Here is a 23311-nt window from a genome sequence, read left to right as displayed (position 1 = left end):
CTCTGGAAGAAGCTGCTTCATCCTGGGCAACTTGCCCATAATCATCAGCCTGGGAAGGACCAGATACATCCCAAGGATCCCAGGGTCCTGAAGCCAGCCTGTTTGCCCCCACAGTCACCTTAAGCAGCTACTGTGAGCTCTGTGAAGGCAGAGGCTGTGCCTAATTCCTTTCTCTGTACCCACCAGAGCCTACTGAATACCAGGTGTTGAATAACAGTAGGTTAAATGAATAAGTCGATCAATGGATTAATGAATGAAAACTTGACTGTTACTTGTCAGCAGGGAGTTTATTGGATGTCTACAATAGTCCACAATACAAAGACAGTCTGGTGTCTGGGTTCACAAGATTAACTCAGGAGCAGACAGCCTGAGTTCGAATCCCAGCTCTGCCACTTACCAGCTGCATGGCTTTGGGAAGCTTATATAACTTCTCTGGGCCTCAGTTTCTTTACCTGGAAAATAGGGGTAATAAAAAAGCATACCTCGAGGGGTTGCTATGAGGAATAAGTAGTTACTATAGGTAAAGTGTGTATGACAAGGGCCTATTCACATAGTGAATGTTCAGCAAATGTTGGTCATTATTACTCATTGTGACTCATGCATCAACAATGGTGTCAGTGCTGTATACTATATGCTAGGTGCTAGAGGAAACCAGAGAATTCCACCATTGCCATTCCTGCCCTCCAAGGTTCAGCTGGGAGACAAAACCCATACAGGAGGGACAATTTCCCTGGACCAGTCAGGGCTAACGGAAGAAACATGTGGGGGCCACTAGGTGATGGTGTGGGGAGAGGGCGGTGCAGAAGGCCATGAAAGGAACATGGGCCTCGCCAGTCAGGATGAGAGGATTGTACATCATGAAAGGTCACCCCTCTTCCTGAGCCGCTGGTAGCCATCTTAGTAGAAACGACTTCCTTCTAACCCCCTTGCTGAAGTTCTATGGGAAGGAAAGAGTGATGGGGAGTTCTTCCCAGAGGCTCTTCTTTGAGCCCAAGTGTCTCTGATGTCCCCAGTTTGAGTTCTCCAACAGCTTTGAACTGAACCCTGGGGAAATAAATGTGACCCTCTGCCTTTGGTCTCTAATGTGGAGGATCGTGCTGATCATTAGAAAAAAAGTAAACATCAGTTTGTGCTTGACTCACCCAAGCAGGACAGCCTGTAAGAAGCGATCAGAGGGAAGAGGCAGGTCCATGGGGAACGTGGCCTGAAGACGAAATTCTGACTGTGACCACAGGATGCTTACTCATGCCCTATCACTCCTAATGGCGACTCACAACTCCCAGGAATCATCTGGCATTCCAGCCCCTGCACAGTCCCTTCTAATTGCACTCCTACCTACAGCCCTGCTTTCCTGTCTGGCAACTCCTAATCATCCTGTATAAATTTGACGTTGCCTCCTCTGGGAAGTCTTCCAGCCTACCCACCGAGAGGGTGCTCTCTCCTCCTGTGGCACCCTGTCCTCCCTCATAACTGTCCACAGTTGGTCTTCATCCCTTTGGTCTTCCCGGGGTCAGGTAATAGGTCTCATTAATCTTTGCATTCCTGGTTCTTGGCATCATTCCTGGCATGGAGTCGGCATCAATGAATGCCTGAGGAATGAATGGAGGAGCTGGGCCAGCACTACCCACAGAGAGAGGAATGAAGACAGAAGCAGAAACCAACATCAGGAACTATCCCAGACCCCCCAACCCCACCAACAGGCTCACCCTGGTTGGTGACCAGGTCCAAGGTTCTGCCTTATCTCCAAAGCATCTCAGATAAGGCAGGAGCAATGCATCGTAGCTCCCTACCCGTCCCCTCCCTTTCTCCCCAGCAGGAGGAGCTGCCTTCCAAGCATCCTTGAGAGCATGCCCAGAGGAGGGAGATGCGGGGAGCAGTGAGGCCAGTTGCAGGATTCTGAGTACAGAGAGGAGCCAGGAGGACCAAATTCATGAAGTGACAATACAACCATGATCCTGGGAAAGGAGACTGGCTAAAGAGTGGCTGCTGGGACCTAAGGATTGGTTTCTTCATTATAGCAGGTGGGGGCTCAGGGTGCTTCAAGGACTCATGACCTCTATTGCTGCAGGCAGATGGTTTCTCCCAGCTTTGGCAGCCAGAAGGTTGTGCTGCATGGCACGATGTGCAGATTGCCCTGAATCTCTTCCTCCAGTGCAAGGTTACGGAGTGGTTAGTTAAGAACAATAGCATCAATCACCAACTGATGGGCCATTGACAGAGGCCAAGTGATCCCCGTTACCTTGAATCCCAGGGTTATGATCTTCTCTGCTCCTGATGGCCTTTCATTTGAGGTCACCTTGACCATTCTGTCTTCACCTTCAGGATCATCTTGGGCCTTCTCCCCAGGACTCCTCCAGTCATGCTCCATGTTGGTGAAATGGCTCTGATACTTTCCCTTCCTTACCAGCCCACAGCCAGTATTCCCACCCAAACCCTGGTTATGTCACCCTCAACTCATAGCAAATGCCTCCTCTTGAGTCCCTCCACCATCTCCACTTCTGGTCTACCCACCAAAGCCCTACTTTCTGAAATATATTTCTAAGCATGTAGTTCCCTTGCTCACAACTTCCAATGGTTCCCCCGTCAACTTTGGTCCAGATCTCTTAGCTTGCCATTCAAGGCCCCCTCTGCTCAGATCTCAAATCCCAGATTTTTTTTAATGTACATCCAAGTTAGTTAGCATATATAGTGCAACAATGATTCAGGAGTAGATTCCTGAATGCCCCTTACCCATTTAGCCCATCCTCCCTCCCAAAACCCCTCCAGCAACCTTCTGCTTGTTCTCTATAATTAAGAGTCTCTTACGTTTTGTCCCTCTCCCTGTTTTATATATTCTTGCTTCCCTTCCCTTATGTTCATCTGTTTTGTATCTTAAATTCCTCATATGAGTGAAGTCATATGATTTTTGTCTTTCTCTGACTGACTAATTTCACTTAGCATAATACCCTCTAGTTCCATCCATGTAGTTGTAAATGATAAGATTTCATTCTTTTTGATTGCCGAGTAATACTCCGTTGTGTATATATATATATATATATATATATATATATATATATATACACCACATCTTCCATTCATCTGTCGATGGACATTTGGGCTTTTTCCATACTTTGGCTATTGTCAATAGCGCTGCTATAAACATTGGGGTGCATGTGCCTCTTTGAAACAGCAGGCTTGTATCCCTTGGATAAATACCTAATAGTGCAATTGCTGGGCATAGGGTAGTGCTATATTTAATTTTTTGAGGAACCTCCATACTGTTTTCCAGAGTGGCTGCACCAGTTTGCATTCCCACCAGCAGTGCAAAAGAGATCCTCTTTCTCCGCATCCTCGCCAATATCTGTTGTTGCCTGAGTTGTTAATGTTAGCTATTCTGACAGCTGTGAGGTGGTATCTCATTGTGGTTTTGTTTTGTATTTCACTGATAATGAGTGATGTTGAGCATTTTTTCATGTGTCTGTTAGGCATCTGGATGTCTTCTTTGGAGAAGTGTCTATTCATGTCTTTTGCCCATTTCTTCACTAGATTGTTTTTTGGGTGTTGAGTTTGATAAGTTCTTTATAGATTTTTGATACTAACCCTTTATCTGATATGTCATTTGCAAATATCTTCTCCCATTCCCTGGTTGCCTTTTAGTTTTGCTGATTGTTTCCTTTGCTGTGCAGAAGATTTTTATCTTGATGAGGTCCCTGTAGTTCATTTTTGCTTTTGTTTCCCTTGCCTCTGGACATGTGTTGAGTAAGATATTGCTGTGGCCAAGGTCAAAGAGGTTTTTGCCTGCTTTCTCCTGGAGGATTTTGATCATTTCCTGTCTTACGTTTAGGTCTTTCATCCATTTTGAGTTTCTTTTTGTGTATGGTGTAAGAAAATGGTCCAGATCCATTTTTCTGCATGTCACTGTCCAGTTTTCCCAGCACCATTTGCTGAAGAGACTGTCTCTGTTCCATTGGATATTCTTTCCTGCTTTGTCAAAGATTAGTTGGCCATACATTTTGTGGGTCTACTTCTGGGTTCTCTATTCTGTTCCATTGATCTGAGTCTCTGTTCTTGTGTCAGTACCATACTGTCTTGATGATTACAGCTTTGTAATATAGCTCGAAGTCCGGGATTTTGATGCTTCCAGCTTTGGTTTTCTTTTTCAAGATTGCTTTGGCTATTCGGGGTCTTTTCTGGTTCCATACAAATTTTAGGATTGTTTGTTCTAGTTCTGTGAAGAATGCTGGTGTTATTTTGATAAGGATTTCTCAACTCCCAGATTTAATTCCACCTGCTTCTCCATGATGGCCGCTATGCTCACCATCCCATGATCACTCCAGGGCTCCAGGCCAGTTCCCTTTTCCTGGAAAGCCTTCTTATCCATGTCTGCCTTCTCAAATCTCATCCGTTCCTCCAAACTCTGCACACATGGAAGCTCCCTGGTCCCTACAGCTGGACATGCTCTCTTCCTCTTCTGGGGCTTCCCAGCAACCTCTCCCAGGATGTGAACTCCTGGAGGACAGTGATGTCTCATCTGTCTTCCAGCCCCACAGTGTGCACAGCAAAGAAGAGATGTGGAGTGAACAAATGAGCACAAAATCTAAGCATTCATTTAGTCAATATTTACTGAGCACCTACTATATGCCTAGCCCCTGCTAGGCATTTAGGATACAATGGTGAAAAGGCAGGTGTGTCTGCCCCATGGAGTGTAGACAGCCCATGCTCTACAATGTGCCGAAGATTAGTCACAGCTCCGTTCATCCCCTCCCCACCCCACCGCCGGCATATCTTGGGTCTGCCTTTTCGGTTGCCCGTTGGCATGTGTCCAGGGAACGCAGACCTATATACAACACTGGCCTAGGCTGAAGGCTCTTCAACAGCCCAAGAAGAACTAACACTTTGTAGTTGTGCCTCTACTAGTCCAGGCCTGCTCATCTTTAGGATGCATCAGAGGTCATGTCCATTCATCTGCTCAGGGACCACTCCCTCCCTGCAGGGTTTAACCCACTCTCAGCTGCCCTCAGGACTGGGCAGCCTGAATTCTTCAAGTTTTGTAGGGGCTGAGAGGTCAGGGGGCCCTGGATGATCCTCAGGGGGCAGTCAGCTCTACCTGTGATGGAGGATCAAGTGGCTTCTCCTCTTCATTCTCTCCCCACCTGTCCTCTGACATGGGAAGGAGTGGGAGGAGGAAGAGGAAAGTTCCTACGTTACACATTCTACCCCTGGCCCCCATGGGTCCATGATCCCAGCACATAGACCTGCTACCAACAAGGGGTGGTATCCACACATTTACCAGCCACACAGCACAAACCCTGACCAGTCACAAAGGACACTGGCTGATGGGTTGGAATAAACTCCTGAGGGTTCCATGCAGGTAACAGGCATTGCCCTTTTCGTTGCTGGATTTTGAAGCTAGCCAGGAGTCCAGGGGAGGAACAGGAGCAGCTGGGGCAGCAGGAGTGGGTTCTCAGGGAGTCTGGACAATGGTTACTTACCTACTAGAACAGAAGTATTTTTAATACTTACCTTAAATATTTCAACAGCTTGTTTGACTGTGTCGGTGCATTCCAGCCTTGCCTGCCCTGCTACCAACCACAGTGCCCGTGTGATCACATCAAATCCAATTTAACACCACATGTTTTATTGATGTTCTTCATCAACAATACAGGGACATGTGTACAAATGCTACTCAAGTCCCGCACCTGGCAACCCCCCCCCCCCCACCGTCACCACCCACTGACCAATCGGCCAGAAGCCGACTCCTGCAGGTCTCCCTTTTAGTTCCTCTCCCCATGTCAAGTCTCACAGTGCTGAGCCTCCAGGAGGCTGGGAATGGCATGGCTAGCTTCCAAGCTTGAGCTCTGCAGTCAGGGAAGAGCCAAGGTCTGGATTGCCCAGGGAATCTCTTCCCTCCCCTTCCACTCCCACTTTTTCAGTATGGCCAGAAGTAGGGGGTGAAGATGCTCCCCAATGATTCCTTCATCCAGCCAGCCCGGCTCCTCTTCAGCCTTCTCTGCAATATCCTTCCCCTCCAAGTGACCTGCCCTGCTGACACCAAGATAGCAGAGTAACCATTTTCCAAGGGGTGGGATTCAGTGGGTGGGGGCAGGGACAAGATGCCCCTGATGGCAGAGATTTTATTGTCTTGCTCATCATTTTTGTTTGTTTCAAGTTTTTATTTAAATTCCAGTTAGTTAACATATAGTGTAATATTAGTTTCAGGAGTAGAATCTAGTGATTCATCACTTACATATAACACCCAGTGCTCATTACAACAAGTGTGCCTTGTTCATCATTGTATACCGGTGCCCGGAAGAGACTTGGCACAGAGTTGGCACTCAAGAAATATATGTAGGATGCACGAATGAATGAAAATGGGAGGGAGTGTGAGCCAGTGGTGCCATTACTACATTAGCCCTGTAGGGGGCATGAAGGCAGGACCAAGGTAAAGTGCTCCTGAGCTCTGCTCAAGAACTCATACTGTTGTGTGACAATGCTTGGGGTGCCTGCGGCCGCCAGCTGGACACTGTAGGGTGTGGGCTTCAGCTCTGCTGCCTGCACGGGTGGTAGACTGGCCTTGGGATCCAGTCAGAAGGGGCACTTGTGTTGTCCCCACTCCCAAATATGCCCCAGAGGTTTGATCTTCTGGGCCCCAGAACACAGAGCAGTGCCCCCATCCAGAGCCAATTAGATAACCAAGGCTGGCCTCACAACTGCCTGACCTTCCAGCCTTGCTCTCCCGCTACGGCCCCTACCTGCCCCTGACACTGCTCCATCTCCCTTTCCTCAAATGCCAACCCCCTCGGCTAGCATTAACACCCAGTCTGTCCTGTCTCACCAGAGACCCCTCCTCAGTGGCAAAGTAGGGTCCTGAAGGTTTGCATTATGATTTTCAGACCCTTCCATGCCTTCTTCCTGCTTCGTGAAAGCAAATAATTCACAGGCATCTCTACAGATCTTGCCTCTGGACCTGGCAGTCACAAGAGTCACTAGACTCTTGGGGGTGGGAAAGGATCCTCCCTTTCCTGACCCTGTGCAGAAATTCTTTCCACAGCATGCCTGCCAGATGACTGACCAGTCCCTGCTGGAATACCTCCAGTGGGACACTCTTTACTTCCCCAGGCAGCTTTTCAAATTCTGAACAGCTTTAGATGCTAGAATGTCCTTCAGAAATGAGCCCATTTTCCCCTCTCATTCTCATCTCCCAAATATCCCAGTGCCCAGCCTCTGTGTGACCTCTCTCCTCCCCTCCTCTAAGCATTTTCTAATTTCACAACACTCCTCACCACAACCACCCCCCCCACACACACACATGCACACGTCCCCTTCTGTATGGTCATGCAGCCACATGCTTCTCCCATTTATCAGTATTTCTCCTTTCCTTCTTCCTTCCTTTTTGCCTTCCCAACATCTAACAAAAACCCCAAAGACTAGACATCAGAGAGAAAGCTACAAGAGTGCCAAGGAAAGGAAGCATCAAGGCAGGTCCCAGACTGGGCTGGGGTGGCCATATGGAGCAAGATGGACAGACACAGCACCTAGAAAATCCAGGCCATTGGCTGCTGTCTCCCAGAGAAAAGGCTTTGCAACTTGGGGGTGGGGCAGTAAGCTCCTGAGTTTCCCTTCCACTGCTCACAAATCCACAGAGAGAATAAGAACACACCTCTCCTGTTTCAACCTCCCTAGCAGTTGGCAGAGCTGACTTGGCTATCTCTCACACATGGTAATTTTAAACATTTTTGCCTACCTCTAGGTCCTGGGAGCATCATACCAACAGCAAGAATCCACTCTCCATCCTAACATGGGTCTGAGAGGAAGAGCTCTAGCCAATAGCAGTGATGACATGAGACATGGGAGAGAGTGGATGAGCCCAGCAGAGGGGGAAAGCAGGGGCTCCAAGGGGGGAAGGAACAAAAGCAGAGGCCTCCTAGCAGTTGGCTGGCTCTTGGGAGCCTAGCAATGCCTGAGTGGCCATTTTTCCTTCTCGCCACAATCCACCAGCCAACGCTGTTCTCTATATGTCACAGACCAGGGGTGGATGCTAGGACCTTACTGGCTCAAGGTTGTATTGGGTCATGGGCGGAGACAAGAGTGCCACGGTCTTATGTTCAGGAGGAGTTAAGACACACACACAGAAATGATGGGAATGCCTGCTATTTGTCACGCTGCTTGGAGCTCTCACCTCCAACATTGAACATGGGGACCAGCAGGCCCAGCAGCCACCTCTTCCCGAAGACCTCCTGTAAGTTCTTGCGCCAGGGCCGGGCCCTCACCGCCACCCCCTTCCGCACCTGGTGGCGGGTTTGCCCCCTGAGGATCAACAGCAGCTGATGGCAGCAGAAGCCCGCGCAGGCCAGGCCGATAGCAAACCAGAGGTAGAGCATGAGGATGACGAACATTTCAGAACCGAGGACAGCTCCTGCAGGGGGGAGGGGAAAGACCAGAACCGCTTTACACCCAGGCCACGTACTGAACTGCGATCCATGCAGGCGCTTTCCACTAGGGAAGGAGGGAGATTAATGAGACTGAAGCTATATGCTGTAGCAATCTCAGCGCTGCAGCGAGGGAAGGAAGGATGAACTAGTTGCCCTAACTTTTTCTTAGTGCCCACGGCTTCTGAAGTGAGAGGGGAGAACTAGGGGGACGTGGGGGAGAAGAGAAGGTAGCTTCTTATCCTGGCAGTGCCTAGATGCCACCATTTCCTTAGGGTCAGAGACGCCGTCTTGCTCTACCTTCTCTTTGTGATCTGGAAACAGGGAGAAGGTGTTTTTTCAGGAGCAGAGGGGGGTGAGCTGAGGATGCAAGGGAGGGAGCTGGCTCCTGGGCAGTTGCCTTGACTGCAGCCCCATCTCCCTACAGAACTGGGAACACTGGCGGGGAGGACTCTGGAAAATGACAGCATGATGGAGAACAGGGCCTAGTCATCAAGAAGAAGTCACAAGCTCCAAGGGCAGTGCAGAGCGCTCACTTAGAAAATAATTCAGTCATTAATGTTAACAAGAGGACAGTATGGCCACGAGAACATTTGGCCAGAGCTGTCAGCCAGGGCCTGCTAAGGCTGGAAGAGGCCCCCAAGATCATCAGTCTAGCTCCCTGCCTTGGGCAGGACCTCTCCAAACCCCTCAAAACTAGCATTGTCTATCATTGGTTTTAAACATCCACTGAATAAGAGATCCCACACTCTTCGTCAGAACTGGGGTGGTCAATCTATGCTAAGTTTGACTCTCCCGGCTCTGTGGCCTTGTATAAATTATCTAATCTCTCCAAATTACAGTTTGCTCATCTGTAAAATGGGCATAATAACAATGACTCCATAAGGTTGCGTGATTCAGAGAAATGGTGTACAAAGTGACCAGCATTCTGGTTCACACTCCGTGCAGTGCTCCCTGATGAGGGTCATTTATAGATGAGGAGACTACATCCAAGAAGGGCTCACATTTAACTCCCAAGACCAGCCAGCTTTCTCCTTCTTTCCAGGACTTTGAGTCCTGGATGGGCTGCAGCTTTGGCAGCCATGGTAGAGACACCTACCTTGACCTGCCTAGCAGCTAGGGCATTGGGTCCAGGAGAGAACTCAAAAGCCCTCCTCAGCCCCTCTCTCCCTGCAGCGCAAGCCAACCTCCACCCCTTCCAAGGAGATGAGGGTGTCTGTTCCAGAGACCCCACCTTACAGTCTATTCAGCCTCTGCAAATCTCAACCATATCCTTCTTCTCCAGCATTCCCCTGGCTCCAACCCACCTCTTCCCTGGTTTCCCCAGTCCCCAGTTTCCAGACCCCCGAGGGTTGGGCTTTTAAATTTGTCCAGTCTGAGCAGCGGTGGACTCCACAGCCAGGAGGATGTGGGCCAGATTCAGGTTTGCTCATTAACAGCCTCGTCTTGCCCTCAGCCCCAGGAGCTTTGAAAGGTTTCTCCTTGCAAAGTTGGAGACAAATAAGTCCAGCTGCCCAGGGGATGGAGAGCTCACTCCAGCTGGCATTTGGAGCAGCCCCTCAGCTGGCATGGGGGCGGCAGTGGGACAGGGTTTACATAGGGCTGTTCCATTCCTCTGACCCACTTCTTCCTTGTCAGCACAGGTTAGCTCAGGCAGCCACGTGCAGGATGAAGGATCCCGGGACCATGGTGCCCTCCAGGCTCCAGGAATGCTGACAGGCAAAGATGGCCCTCGAGCTGTGATGTGAGAACATCAGAGCTGTCAAGTGCAGGGCCTGCCTTGCAACTCAGCCGCAAGGATAAGCCTGAGTTGATGGAAGCTGTTTTCCATAGGCTTTTTTCTGGCACTAAATCAAGACATGCGGAAAAGACCTCGTGGCCTTTTTCTGGCCCCTTGCAGCAGCTACAAAAGGCTATTCTGGGGACCTGCTTTCTCTTGAAGTGTTTGAAGTTGCTCAGCCTAGCTGCCTCAGCTCCTCTGAATTATTTAATAATAGTTCTTCTTTTAGAAAATCACAGAATTTTCCTAAAGGGCCTGATTGGTCACACCATCCAATCTTTCCATCTCTGCTTCCTACCAAGCATCTATAACACCTTTGACAGATCATCACCCAGCATCTTTAATAGACAGCCAGGGACAAGAACCTCTCTTCCACCCAAAGTAGCCCGTTCATCAAGAAGCAGCTCCAGAGGCAGTGTGGTGCAGTGGAAAGTGTATGAGCTCTGGAGGCTAGCAGCTCTGAGTCCAAATCTTGGGTTGGGGTCACACTCGTGTGGTTTGGAAGCAACTTAACCTTGCTGAGCTTTTGGCTCCTGAGCCTTTAAAATGGATGTGATAATCCACGTACTATGTGTTCAGCAAATGCTAGTCCCCCTTCCCTTCTACTGGACTTTCTGGTGGCACCCACCACTCTGGCACACTTATCCCAATGACACAGGTCAGATGGTGTCATCTCCATTTCCCAGATAAGAGGACTGAGACTCAGAGGGCTGACACAACCTGTACCAACCCCCCTGAAGCCCAAAGAAAGGACAACTTCCAAAATTGAACTGGCTAGTCTCCCACCTCCTTGGCATAAGCTGAGGTCCAACACTCCCAGCCATGCTGTGCTCTTGTGGCAGATCTGACTCAGGTCGGTACCACAGTTGTGGACAGCTCAATCTATTAAACAGCTTATCCCCTCCTCTTCCCTCATGTCCACCTGCCCCCCTGAGCAGATGAGAGAGGGTGTGCCCGCAACCATTCGGGTTGAGAATAGAAGGAGAAGACATAGGAAGGGAGACACTGATGGGGTCAGGTGCATGTGTGGGTGGGGAGGGAGAAGGTCTGGTGAGGGGGAAGAAGGAAGGTCAGCAAAGGAGGATGATGGGTAGGACGGGAGAGTTGGAGATTAGAAACCTTGGCCCCCTTTTCCCAGTGGGTATGGGGAGGAGGTAAAAAGGGGTGCTGCAACAAGGATCTGGGCCCCAAGGTAGTCACTGACTGGCTCTGTTCTCCCCCAGATCAAAGTAAGAGCCCCTCTTCCCTTCTATCCTGTCTCCCAAACCTAGCACATATGGACAGGCCTCAAGCCCAGGCTTATCTCAAATCAAACCATTTCAGGATCCTCCCTTTGGAACCATTCATTCTGATGTGATGATGCTACTTGGAAAAGAAAGTGTAATCAGGCTCTCTGGCTCTCCTCATCCCTCCACCTGTCTGTGCTCACACTCCACCCCCTAGCCCGCCCACCTCCCCTCCCCCGGTCTGGTTATTTTGGTCCCAGCAGCCTCCTAGGCCCGTGCCAAGATCCAGAAGGCCCCATAGTTCCAAGTTCTGGGCCAAATTCAGCCACCAGCCCTCAAGGCAACCCCACAGCTGTGGCCTTCCTGAGTTTCTGAGTTCCCACTACCCAAGGACACAACAGTTCTGCTCCTGTGAAGGACCGGGCTGCAGACCCAACAAAGACCAAAATGGTGGCTTCCCCCAGAATGGAGCAGAACTTTTGTGAGGGTCCAGCCCAGGTACATCTAACTAATCTTGGGATCTCAATGGATGTAGCTGCAATGTCTGTCTTTGTCCCTGAAAGGCCAATGGTGTGCTAGATTCCCCGTGCTGCTGGGGGTGGTTTAAACACCTGAGCAGGGGTGGGGGCAGGGCAGAGGCTGCTAGTCAGTAATAGTAAGATCCTGGGCAAGCCATTCAATCCCATATGAGCCTAAGTTTCTTCATCTGGGAGGTGGAGATAACAATCTCAGACACACACATGCATGCATGCTAGCAACTGTAAGAAACAAGTCAGCTGAAGTCAAAGGCCAGGGTAGGGATGGAATGGAAGGAAATGAGGTAGGGGCGAATTTCAAGGCCAGGTAAACTGCCAGGAGCCAGGTCCCTCTGTGCCAGGAATCATGGAGCTCTCCTTGGGGGCACACTATAGAAAGTACAGTCCCCACCAGGGTGCTCAACAGAGTGCTGGTGTGAAGGCCCACATGCCTGGCTCCTGCAAGCGTGAGAGTCTCCTTGGAGGGTCAAATCACACGCCAGTGCCACAGCACTGTGATGTGAAGGTGGAGCCATTAAACACGGCTGCGTCTCTAACCAGGGTGGCCCCTGCTCTGCGCCATCTGCAGGCTAGAGAACAGCCTGGTGGGGACAAATTTAGTGGGCAGGAGGGTAGGGCTTACCCTTCTGCGGGGGCTGGCCTGGCACCTTGGTCAGTCTCACTGTGGTTGGTTGGCGAGACCTTTGGAAGGCAAAATCCTTGGGGGAATGTGTGAACAGGATTGGAGTCCAGGCAGAGGAAGGTCATAGCATGGGTGTACCTCACAAACTGCATGGAGGGATGGCCAGCACCCAGCCCTGTCTGGCACAGAGCAAGTGTACTGCCTGGATTGCCACACAATTCTATGAGCAAATAGTCAGTGGCAAACAAGGAGGAGATGATGAATGAGGATGGGTGGGGGGCGGCGGTTGGAGAGGGAGGTGGCCGGGTAAAATACAGTATGCCCAGTTAACCTGAATTTCAGCTACATAACAGAATATTTCTTTATGTATTTCTTTATTTATAGAGAGAGCATGAGCAGGGGAGAGGAGCAGAGAGAGAGAGAGAGAGAGAGAGAGGGAATCCACGATCAGCACAGAGCCCAACTCGGGGCTCGATCCCACGATCCTGGGATCGTGACCTAAGCCAAGATCAAGAGTCGGATGCTCGACCAACTGAATCACCTAGGCACCCTGTTAACAGAATTTTAAAAATAATATAAGTATGCCCTATGTAATATTTAGGACATACTTATATTAAAAGAGTTATGCATTGTTTATCTGAAGTTACAATTTAACTGGGCATCCTGTATTTTTCTTTACTAAATCTGGCAAACTTGGGGTTGGGATGGAGGGTCCCTATGTAGGGCCCAACCTGCCTGCCAAGGCCCACTCACCGGAGAAGAACTGGCTGATGGAGGTGGGAAGGAGCGTGAGGAAGGCCAGGGGGTGGGCGAAGGAGATGGAAAGGACTGCTGAGATGTAGGCCACCCCGGCCACCATGGAGTAGAGGCAGGCAAGGGACGTGTAGAGGCAGAACAAGACGAAGTTGCGCATGTTCCTGCCGCCGATGCAGTTGCCGGTGAAGAAACAGTGATGATCGTGCCTCAGGGTGACTCTGGCGCACACGCGGCAGAAGTGGGTGCTGGGCGGGGGGCACGGGGCCCTCCTGGTCGAGGGCCCCTGGCAGGCGTCCAGGTCGTCCGGGGAGTTCTGGATGACCAGGACATAATTGCCCAGGGCATTGGTTGAGAGGAACAGGAAGAGCGCCCCGTGGAGCAGCGCGGGAGAGAAGAGCCAGGCTGCCGAGGGGTCCTGGCGCATGCTGGGCAGGAAGAGGAAGAGCTGCAGCACGAAGGTCACCAGGGAGATGCACAGGAAGTAGGCGGGGGCCACCACGTTGAGCAGCCTCAGGGCCAGCATCCTCGATTACATTCCTAAGGGGCCCAGGGTGAGAGGAAGACTTACTGCAGTGTCCAGGGGGCGCAGTTGGTCGCTCCCGCCCCACTGAAACCCAAGCTCCCCACCCCTGTCCCTTGGATCACGCCTCCTCTCTTCCCCAATCCGAGCCCAAGCAGGTGTCAAACCCCAAGACCCAACTGGCCTCTGGGGGTCAGGCCCTATCTCCCAGTGCCCGCTTGGTTTTTGAGCAACCTCTGAGGCTCTAGAACCCTGGAATCAGGCACAACGAGGCAGTCTGGGGGGTGGGGGGTGGGGGGAATGAAGGGCGTGGGGCCAGCACTCCACTCCTTTATGGCAGTGGAAATGAGCCCAGGTTTGGGATTTCTCCTCCAGACTCCCTTGGAGGAGAAAGCAAAGAATTTGGAGTGGGGCAGAGAGAAATGACCTGTTGGAAGTCCTGCTTTACCTCCTTTTCTCTGACCCTCTGGCCACCCCCCTCCCCCAATGTTGGGCAATACTCAGGGACCACACCCCTAACCTAAGGCTCCTTGGAGGTATGTGTGCTTATAGGTCTGTGATGTGTGTGTGTGTGTGTGTGTGTGTGTGTGTGCGCGCGCGCGCGCGCGCGCGCGGTGGTGGTTGTGGTGTGGCGAGTGTGTGGGGGGCATTCCTTGTGCATGACTCTGTCCGTGTAATCTGTGTGTGCCTGGGTATCTGTGTTTGTGTATGTATATATCTGTGTATCACACACGCAGCCGCTGCCACCTGGCTTTTAGAAAAAAAATCAATTAAAACAATCAATACATTCACACACGCGCTCAGGCACCGGGTGAGGTGAAGGGGGGTGCAGTCGGAATACCTGTGTCAGCCGATCCTGGTCAGCCCATCTCCCCGACGCTGGCTGCCCTGGCTATTTCTTTGCAAAGAGCGTTTTCATTTGAAGCGACGAAATTAAAATCCCCCTTCGCGCCCTCCCCCCACCCTCCTGAAGCGAGAACCCAAACAACCCCGATGGCGCCGAAACCCTTTCGATGCCAACAAGCCCGCCCTGGGCGAAGGAGTGGATGTTTGGCCAGCCTTTTCGGCGGATCTACCCCCTGCTGCCGAACACCCCCACCTCATTCCCCACTCTACCCTGCCCCCCAAAGCCCTGGTTCCTGCCCAGCTTCGGAAGCCACCGGGAAATAGGATTCCCGGCGCCCGAGAGAACTTTTCCAGGGGCTAAGGAGCCGGCGAGCCCTAGGCGCAGGAAAAGTTCTGGGAAGGCGGCTGCACCCAGGATGGGCAAATGACACGAGGCCTCCGTCCAGGCTGTCCCGTCCGGATTGGGCGATCGATCACCTTGGAGTCCCCTTTGCAGGTGCCAGTGCCCCCGGGGACCTGCGGCCGCTACAGGGAGCGCGAGCCAATCTCCTCGACAGGAACTCAGCCCGGAGCAAGCCCGGGGGTGGTCGCTAGAGGCCGGGCACCGCCCCCACCCAGGCGCCCCCGGGGGCTGCGGCGGCGCTGCCCACCCCAGAGAGCCCTCGGCTCCGGTCTCCGGCGAAGCAAGTGTCTTCCCCACGCCGGTCGCCAGGGGGGCGCGGGAGCAGCCTCCAGATGCGCCGCGGCGCCTGGCAGGCGGATAGGGGCTGGGGGAGCGAGGGGCGCTCGGCCGGCGGCCCCCGCGCCCTGCACCTGATCAGGGAGCGCGGAGACCGCCCGGGCGGTCCGGGAGCGTGGGGAGCTGTCCGCTCCGCACTGGCGGCCGCCTCGCCCGCGGCGGAGGGCGGCACGGCCGGGAGCCCTAGCGAGGCTGGCGGCGCGGGCGGCCGCCGGCGTCTCGGCCACCGCCTCCTGGACGCCGGGGAAGCCGCCCCCCGCGCCGCCGCCGCTGCTGCCGCCGCCACCGCCGCCGCCGCCGCCGCCGCACCGCCGCAGAGGGGTGGGGAAATGAACTCACCGAGCTCGGGTCGCGGACAAGAGGAGCCCCGGACGCCGGCTCTCACGCTCCCCGAGGCTGCAAAGTTGTGGGCTCGGCCCCGCTGGCTCGCAGCCTCCTCACGCTTCGCTTCGGGGACTGGGCAGGTAGCGGGGACGTGGGGAGGAGGGAGCGGGCAGCTTGCCGTCCTCCCACTTGGGCGCCAGCGAGTGGGGGCCAGGAGGCGGCGGGGATGGCAGCTGGGCACCCCTCAACCCCGCCACCCCTCCCTCCTCTCCTGGGGGCGGCGCTCTGGCCACCCCTCTCAGCATCGTAGACTTGCCCCCCCCCCCCCTTTTCCCCTGGAGTGGGCTGGGGCGCTCTGCCGGACTTCAGCCACCAACTGGGGGATCTGGATTCAGCGCTGATGTGGATGTGTTAGCCATCATCTGCTCCTTCCTTCCCTGCTCCCCACTCTCTCGGAAGGAGGGAGGCCTGGGGGGGGGGGGGATGTTGAGAGCTCAGTTTGCCAGGGGCAACACCCATAATGATCCACGTTGTTGTGCACAGAGGCGTTGAGAGCCCCAACTCTGGAGCCTGTCTGCCTGGGTCTGAATATCCCCCATCCACAGCCGTGTGATCTTCACATTCCAGTTTCCTCATCTGTAAAACAGAGATGTGAGGATTATGTGACAATGTATGTAAAGCCGTTAAACAGGGCCTGCCCGTGGCAAGCTCTATTTGAGTATTAGTTCATAATTACTGCCACTGTTTACTGGGCTCTTGTTACCTACCAGACACTATGCTAAGCCTTTAGCATAAGACAGCTTTGTTGATCCTCAGCAGAAGTTCAACCATCCCCATTGTGCGGATGAGGAGGTTGAGGCACAGAGAAGCTAAGTCACACACCCAAGGTCATACAGCGGAGAAGTGACAGAGCCTGGGTTCGAACTAATGCATATGCCTTCAGCCTCTAGACACCCAGAATCACCCTGAGACCCAGGGGGAGCTCTCATTTGGGAGAAGGGAGGACAGCAGAAGGTTTTATCCGGACCAGAACCTCATGCCTAGAGCCCCACCCCTTGCCCCCTGTTCCTATGTCCTTCCTCTTCCTGACTCCACATTCTGAGGTGGGTACTGAGAGGCACCAAGAGGGTGGGGACACCTGGCCCCGTGCATTTCAGTGGGGATGAGGAGGAAGCAGAGAAAGCTTTAGATACACTGCAGGCATAATGGTGTCACCACTACCCCAATTTCCTGGGCTGTCATAGCTCACTCATCAGGCCTATTCCTCTCCTCTGGGTGAAGGCTAAATTAATAAATAAATGTTTATTGCTTTCTCACCTGGTTGATTAAAACAAGGGCAATCCCTCAAAACGAGGACCATATGTTTATCAGCTCGGCCTATAGTTTTGAATCAGCAGACACCGTTTTCTCTGTGTTTTATCAGTATACATCAAAATAAAAAGGGGGCCAGGAAACCTTTTTATATTCTGAAGGGGTCTTACATGTAAGCAAAAGCCTAGCTTGCTAAGGGCTGGTCTCTGAGAATCTGGTAGCCCTGTGACTCCGGGGGCTACAGGGCAGACACAGAGAAGCACAAATAGCCTTTTTCCCTTTAGAGCTGCTTTGTGTAGAGGTCATGGCTGTCTGGGCCCTCTTTGTAAGCTGTGCTGGCCCCCGCCACGGGCTGGGGAGGGAGGGAGGCCGGAGTGCTGGGTTTGGGTTATATTGATTGAAGATCTCCATTCCTTAAATACCTTGAGAGTTGCACAGTATTTCTAATTTTATTTTGCATATGGGTGTGTGGTGGGAAGGTGTGCGTCTGGATTTGCGTGTGTGTGTGTGTGTGTGTGTGTGTGTGTGTGTGTGTGTGTGTGTGTGTGGTGTGTGTGGGGAGGAAGGGAGAGAGAGAAGATGTCAGTGGGGGAAGGGAGCACTCAGCCAGGAAAGAGTCTGGCTGTGGAAACGCAGATGGGCAAGAACAATTACTTGTGTAGAAATATAGTTTATCAACAGGAGAAGACATTAAAGCTTCAGATCTCCAGCTAGCATCTCCTCAGTGCCCCCCACCTTAGTGAATTGAGTAAGAGGAAGTACAGCCAAATGTTATTTTGTTTTTCTAAAATTGGTGCTTATCCCTGACAAAATCAATAGGGAAGTCAATTTGAAAACCTCACCTCGATTCTGGACCCATCGGAATTAAGCAGACCAAGAATGAACAACTTTACTGCTACTTCCCAGCTGTGGGACCTTGAGCAGGTCACTTAACCCCTCTGTTCTCAGTCTTCTCACCCATAAAATGGGATGAAGATGTTACCTCGTGGTGATGATCAAATGGGATAATGTAATTTAAGCACTTCTGTCCTGGCAGGAGATTGGACATGTTAGCTTCTTCTCTTCCTATCTCTCTTCTGGGCCCTTATCTCTACCCACAAGAATATCTTGCCTTTCCAGCTAAAATGAGAGCTCTCTATGTTGGAAATGTTTGGGGGTCTCTTCCATGTCTCCTAAAATGATTATTTGCCCCGCAGAGACACTGAGTAAAAGTGTACTGACTGATGAGTTGATACTGGTCTCTCTCTGAGAGGAAAAGCTGTGTTCCAAGGTCTTTGGAATATCTGCTAAGGACACAGACGCCATTGATCTTGCGTCCTGCCACTACCCACGCCCCCCCCCCCCCCAACTATGGTCTCATCGTCCATAAACAGCATCAGAAAATAATTTATAAACTACACTCTCCATTGCCCTTGTCATATATTCTTAGAGTTAAGCTATGACTATATCTGCGGGCGGGCCCAAGGGAGCGGGAACAAGACAGGCATCTGATAGCTGCCGAGCACTTTCCGAGAAATACGTGCCATAAATCTTGCTATTTGGTGCTATTATTTGAATACAATGAATTCCCTCCCAAGTGGCTATCTTCCATTTTGCCTCAAAATGTTGTGTACCCAGAGAGGAACTCTGTGCAGCAAGCGGCATCTCCCCTGGGCGGGGAACCCCACACACATGTGTATCTGGCCCTATAACTCCCAGCTGTTTGGGATGGAAAACATTCCAAGATGCAAGGGGCCACAAAGAAGGAGGCCGTGGGGATTTTCCTTCATTCTCATACCCTTATATCGTATTGATTAGGGTGAAGATAAACTGGGGTCTTAAGGTTAACTGGTACCCTGAAATTAAGATTTTTAATAGACATCCTCAGACAGGATGTTTTTTTGCTGCAGATAGCAAGTCATAGCCAGGGGCAACCACAAAGTGCTCCCCGAGTCTCAGAAGGCTTAGTGAGACACCATCCCTGCCTGCCTGGATCCAAAAAGCATATAAGGGTCATCTTTGTCTTATCAAACCCAATACATGGAATTTGGATTATCACAGAATTTCTATTTGGAGGGGGTAAGGTACTTGGCCGACGATGTCTTCATTTTAGCAATAACACGTTACTTTGATGTAATAAAGTGCTTTGCAGGTTGCAAAGTACATCCACAAAATTAAATTTTTATTCTATGAGTCTCTCAACAGCCCTGTAAGCTAGCTGGGACAAAAATTATTAAGCCCATTTTTCTTAGGAGGAAACTGAGTTCAGAGACTTGCCCCGTGTTAATTTGCAAGCCTTGCCTATGTTTGATTTAAAATGTGACTCAACATGCAAGAATCTCACTAATACTCAACTTTTTTGGAACATCTCAAGTGCATAAAGGAAGCAGGTATATGACACAGTCCTTCAGAATAAAAGACCTGAATGATCTTCCTTTACGTGAGATATTTACATAAAGCTACATAAATAAAATAAGGCAAAGTAAGCCCGCAGCACATTAATCAAATGTTCTCAAGCATTCTGCTGTTTGTGGTGCTGGAGAGCGTGTATGGAATTAGGAGCCGTGATGCTCTTCGGCAAAGCCTACGTGTCAAGGTGGGAACAGCAGGTCTGAATGTCACCCTTGGGGTGACGGGTAGCCCCGGCAGTCTCCCTGGTGATTGATGCCTAAGAGTGGAATTCTTGGCTTGGCTTGACAGCGCCTCCTTTAGAGTGTTCAGGCTGTGGAAAAACAAATGTGATCTTTTACCAATTAGGCATGGTTTCCGGGTCCTGGTAGGGAGGCCTGTGCCTGTGGGCCAGTGTGCAGCTTAGCCAAGGTGGTGGCAGCAGGATTAATTGGCGCTTTGGTCTCAAAGTGTGCAGGAGGTGGGGGGCGGGGAGCGGAGTGGAGGGGGAGAAAGAGGGGGCATAGGAAGGGAAAAGAGGAGGTGGGCAGAGAGCAGAGAGGAGAAGAAAAAGAGAGGAAAGGAGAGGGGCTGAGAGAAAGCACACTCATCTGTCTGACACAACCTCAGTATGTCTTCATGATGGACGATGCTCAGGGGCGCGGGGGGAGATCCGCTGTCTCCGTGGAGAGCGCTGCGAGGCCAGGTGTCCAGGATGGGAGGGAATGAGGCTGAAGGTTGACATCTCAATCAGAGGAGGAGGGAGGTGAGACCAGGAGAGGCACTGCAGTGCCCTTGGCTGCTTGTAAGACTCTCGATATGTTGTAATGGTCGTAGAGAAGCGGGCAGCCCAGACCTCACATCCCTGAACCCCTTTGCCTCTGTCTCCCCCAGTGCTCCAGCAGAGATGGCCCAGGGCCCAAGGCCCAGGAGAGAGGCAGTGTGGTGTGATTGGAAAAAAAAAAAAAAAACAACCATGAGCATTTGGTGTGAGCTTTCCGTGTCCACTGGCCTTGGCCTAAATCCCTGTGTTCCTATTTACTTGCTGTGTGACCTTGAGCACCTTCCTTAGCCTCTCTGAGCCTCAAATTCTCTGTCCGTTAACTTGCATTTTGTCATCAATTTTACATGACAAAGATGCCAACTCAATAGGCCCTGGGCTTTCTACTTAAATAATCCCCCCAACTACCGAATCATCTTGCATGCTTCCTAACACTACTGCCTCTGCGATGATCTTGTTTGTGTGTTTCTTTACTTGTTTACTGTTTCTTTTCATCTGATAGACTATAAACCCCTTAGCACAGGGACTTACCCATTAGCTTTGCCTCTGTACCTAGGACCCAGCACAGAGCCTGGCACACAGTAGGTACTCAGTAAATATTGGAATAAATAAGAGACAGTCTGGGGGACAAAAAGCATGAGGGACTGATGTGGGGTGTAAAAAATACCTTGATTGTGGTGATAGTTACATGACTATATGTTTACCAAAACTTATAGAACTGTACCTGTCAAAAGGGTGGATGTTACTATATGTAATTATACCCTTAATATCTGATCTTTATTTTCATTTATTTATTTTTATCTTAGAGAGGGTGTGTGTGGGGGGTGGGCAGTGAGAGGGACAGAGAGAGAAAGAGAGAGAGAGAGAATGCCAAGCAGGCTCCATACTCAGCACAGAGCCCGATGCGGAACTCTGTCCCACAACCCTGGGATCATGACCTGAGCCAAAATCAAGAGTCGGACATTCAACTGGCTGGGCCACCCATGTGCCCCCTGACTTTAAAAAATAAACTATAGGGAGCAACGGATCAACAGAATTCAACTAATAAAGACTCATTTTTACTGACACTCATTATGTGTCAGGCTGAGAGGGGGCCAAGTGCCTTTGCATTGTTAACTCATTAAATCCTTGCAACAACTCTGCCTCACGGAAGTCTGACTCTACGTATTTTGTAGAGGGGAAATGGAGACTCAGAGTGGTTACAAGATTTGCCAAGATTGCAAAGCTCGCTGGCAGCAGAAATGAAATCCAGGTCACATGACTCCAATGCCCAAGTCTCACCCAATGGGGTTTCTTCTGTCTCTCACCCCTAAACCCTCACACTGACAGAAATACAGAGACTGTTTTCCTTATGGCAGAGTCACATATTATGCTGATGTTTACGATGTTCATCTCTTACTCTTTCGCATGAATTAGCCAGTCAAAATCTTTTCTTAGTGAAACAGGGCGTAGAGAGAATGGGCTTTTGTCTGGAGATCGGGATTGGGGTGGGATGTGGCATAGAGTTAATACAAACAGGCCTGCAGGAGGGCGTGGGAGGGTCTGATGGGACCAGAAGATAAAAGGGAACCAAAGGAGAGGGTGTCCAGAAGAGCGGTGAGAAGACAGTCTCCGGGGTCTGATGATCTGGGTTCAGATTTCAGTTCCACTAGTCACCTGTGCAACCTTGAGCAAGTCAGTTGACCTTTCAGCGTCTCAGGTTCCTGATCTGTAAAACAGGGTTAATTGTAATTCCCACCTCCTAGGGTTGCCATGCAGATTAAACAAGATAACATCTGCAAAGCACTTACGATAGTGGCTGGCGTAGTAAGTATTAAACAAGTGATAGCCGTTGTACCTAATCTTAATTAATTAAACACTGGTATAAGCCAGGATGGAAGTTCACTTCAGTCTCACATAAATGAAGTTTAAAGGAGCCAGTCCAAGGCTGCTATGGACATTTCATGATCATGTGGGACCCAGATTCTTTCTCTTGTGTTGCCCTGTCATCCTGATGTCCCCTCCTGCCTCATGGCCCAGAATGGGCCAGCCATCATGTCCATCATATTCCAGCCAGCAAGAAGGAGACAAAGATCTCGGACATAGCCCTCTCCTCTAGGACATTTCCTGGAAGTTAGAATACATCTACTTACCTCTCACCAGCCAGGACTTAGTCATGTGGTCACACCTAGCTACAGGTACCTATGTAACCAGCTAACATTTCTGAGTTGTATTGATAAAGAGGAAAAGGAAAATTAATTTTGGGGCCAACTTTTGAAAAGTTCTGAGGGTAAAGCTGAAGAGCATATTTTGACCGGACACTAAGCTCAAAGCCAGATTTAGTCTTCTACTATGGAAAAGTTTAGACACATCAAGTTGTCTGTCCCCCAAGTCCCAGGACAGAAGCAAGAGTTTCCTGGCACTTTCGGTCACTTAAAGATTCCTGTTTCCCGGGGCCCCTGGGTGACTCAGTCGGTTGAGTGTCTTACTTTGGCTCAGGTCCTGAGCTCATGGTTCATGGGTTCGGTTTGTAGGTTTGAGCCCCCTATCGGGCTCACTACTGTCAGCCCGGAGCCCACTTTGGATCTTCTGTCCCACCCCCCCCTCCTTTCCCCTCCCTGCTCACTCTCTCTCTCTCTCTCTTTCAAAAATAATAAATACATTTTTAAAAAGATTCCGGTTTCTCATTGGTCAAATGGGGCTACGACCTCTGCCTTTTCCCACCCTCCCACTGACCCTTGCCTTCCTCTGGGCATTTCTCCTCATAGAAACAAGCCCAGGAAAAGCAGCTCCAGCCTGGCAAAGGCTTGACCTCAAATGAACACAGACAATGGGCGCTACAGGCAGCTATGGTCAGTGTCCTAGGCCATCTGGCCAGCTCAGCAAGCAGGACATCTGACCCTGATGATACAGAGAGAGACAGAAAGGATGTACTTTAAATATTTTTTTATTTAAAAAAACCATATGAGTGGGGTGCCTGGGGTTAAGGTCTGACTCTTCGTTTTGGCTCAGGTCATGATCTCACATGCGTGGGATCAAGCCCCATATCAGGCTCTGTGCTGACAGAACTGATTCTGCTTGGGATTTTCTCTCTCTCCTTCTCTCTCTGATCTTCC

General features: G+C 50.9%; 2 protein-coding genes across 5 annotated transcripts in view; one reads left to right on the top strand and one right to left on the bottom strand.

Moving 5' to 3' along the window:
* The window catches only part of TMEM63C (transmembrane protein 63C), a 131148-nt gene that overhangs the window by 9359 nt on the left and 98478 nt on the right, over positions 1-23311 (top strand). The window lies entirely within an intron of this gene.
* On the bottom strand, positions 5601-16024 carry ZDHHC22 (zDHHC palmitoyltransferase 22). 4 transcript variants are annotated; one of them, XM_086709173.1, is made up of 3 exons: positions 15773-16024; positions 13326-13865; positions 5601-8395 (listed from the first exon to the last, which is right to left on the bottom strand). In XM_086709173.1, the coding sequence occupies exons 2-3, from the start codon at positions 13849-13851 to the stop codon at positions 8130-8132; spliced, it is 792 nt and encodes a 263-aa protein (XP_086565299.1). In that variant the 5' UTR covers positions 13852-13865; positions 15773-16024; the 3' UTR covers positions 5601-8129. The 4 variants fall into 4 exon arrangements, with proteins under 4 accessions (XP_086565299.1, XP_086565302.1, XP_086565301.1 ...); XM_086709176.1 differs by lacking the exon at positions 15773-16024 and adding an exon at positions 15345-15588; XM_086709175.1 differs by lacking the exon at positions 15773-16024 and adding an exon at positions 15172-15288.

The sequence above is a fragment of the Puma concolor genome, chromosome B3, assembly GCF_028749965.1.
Source record: "Puma concolor isolate L17-30 chromosome B3, mPumCon1.1.hap2, whole genome shotgun sequence".
NCBI lineage: Eukaryota > Metazoa > Chordata > Mammalia > Carnivora > Felidae > Puma > Puma concolor.
This window is presented reverse-complemented; position numbering and strand designations above follow the sequence as displayed.

Bases quoted from the DNA above. Each gene is read 5' to 3' on its own strand.
- ZDHHC22 (XM_086709173.1), bottom strand. From the start codon at position 13,851: ATGCTGGCCCTGAGGCTGCTCAACGTGGTGGCCCCCGCCTACTTCCTG. The intron at 8,396-13,325 runs GTGAGTGGGCCT...TCCCCCCTGCAG, and splicing joins CATCAGCCAGTTCTTCTCCG to GAGCTGTCCTCGGTTCTGAA.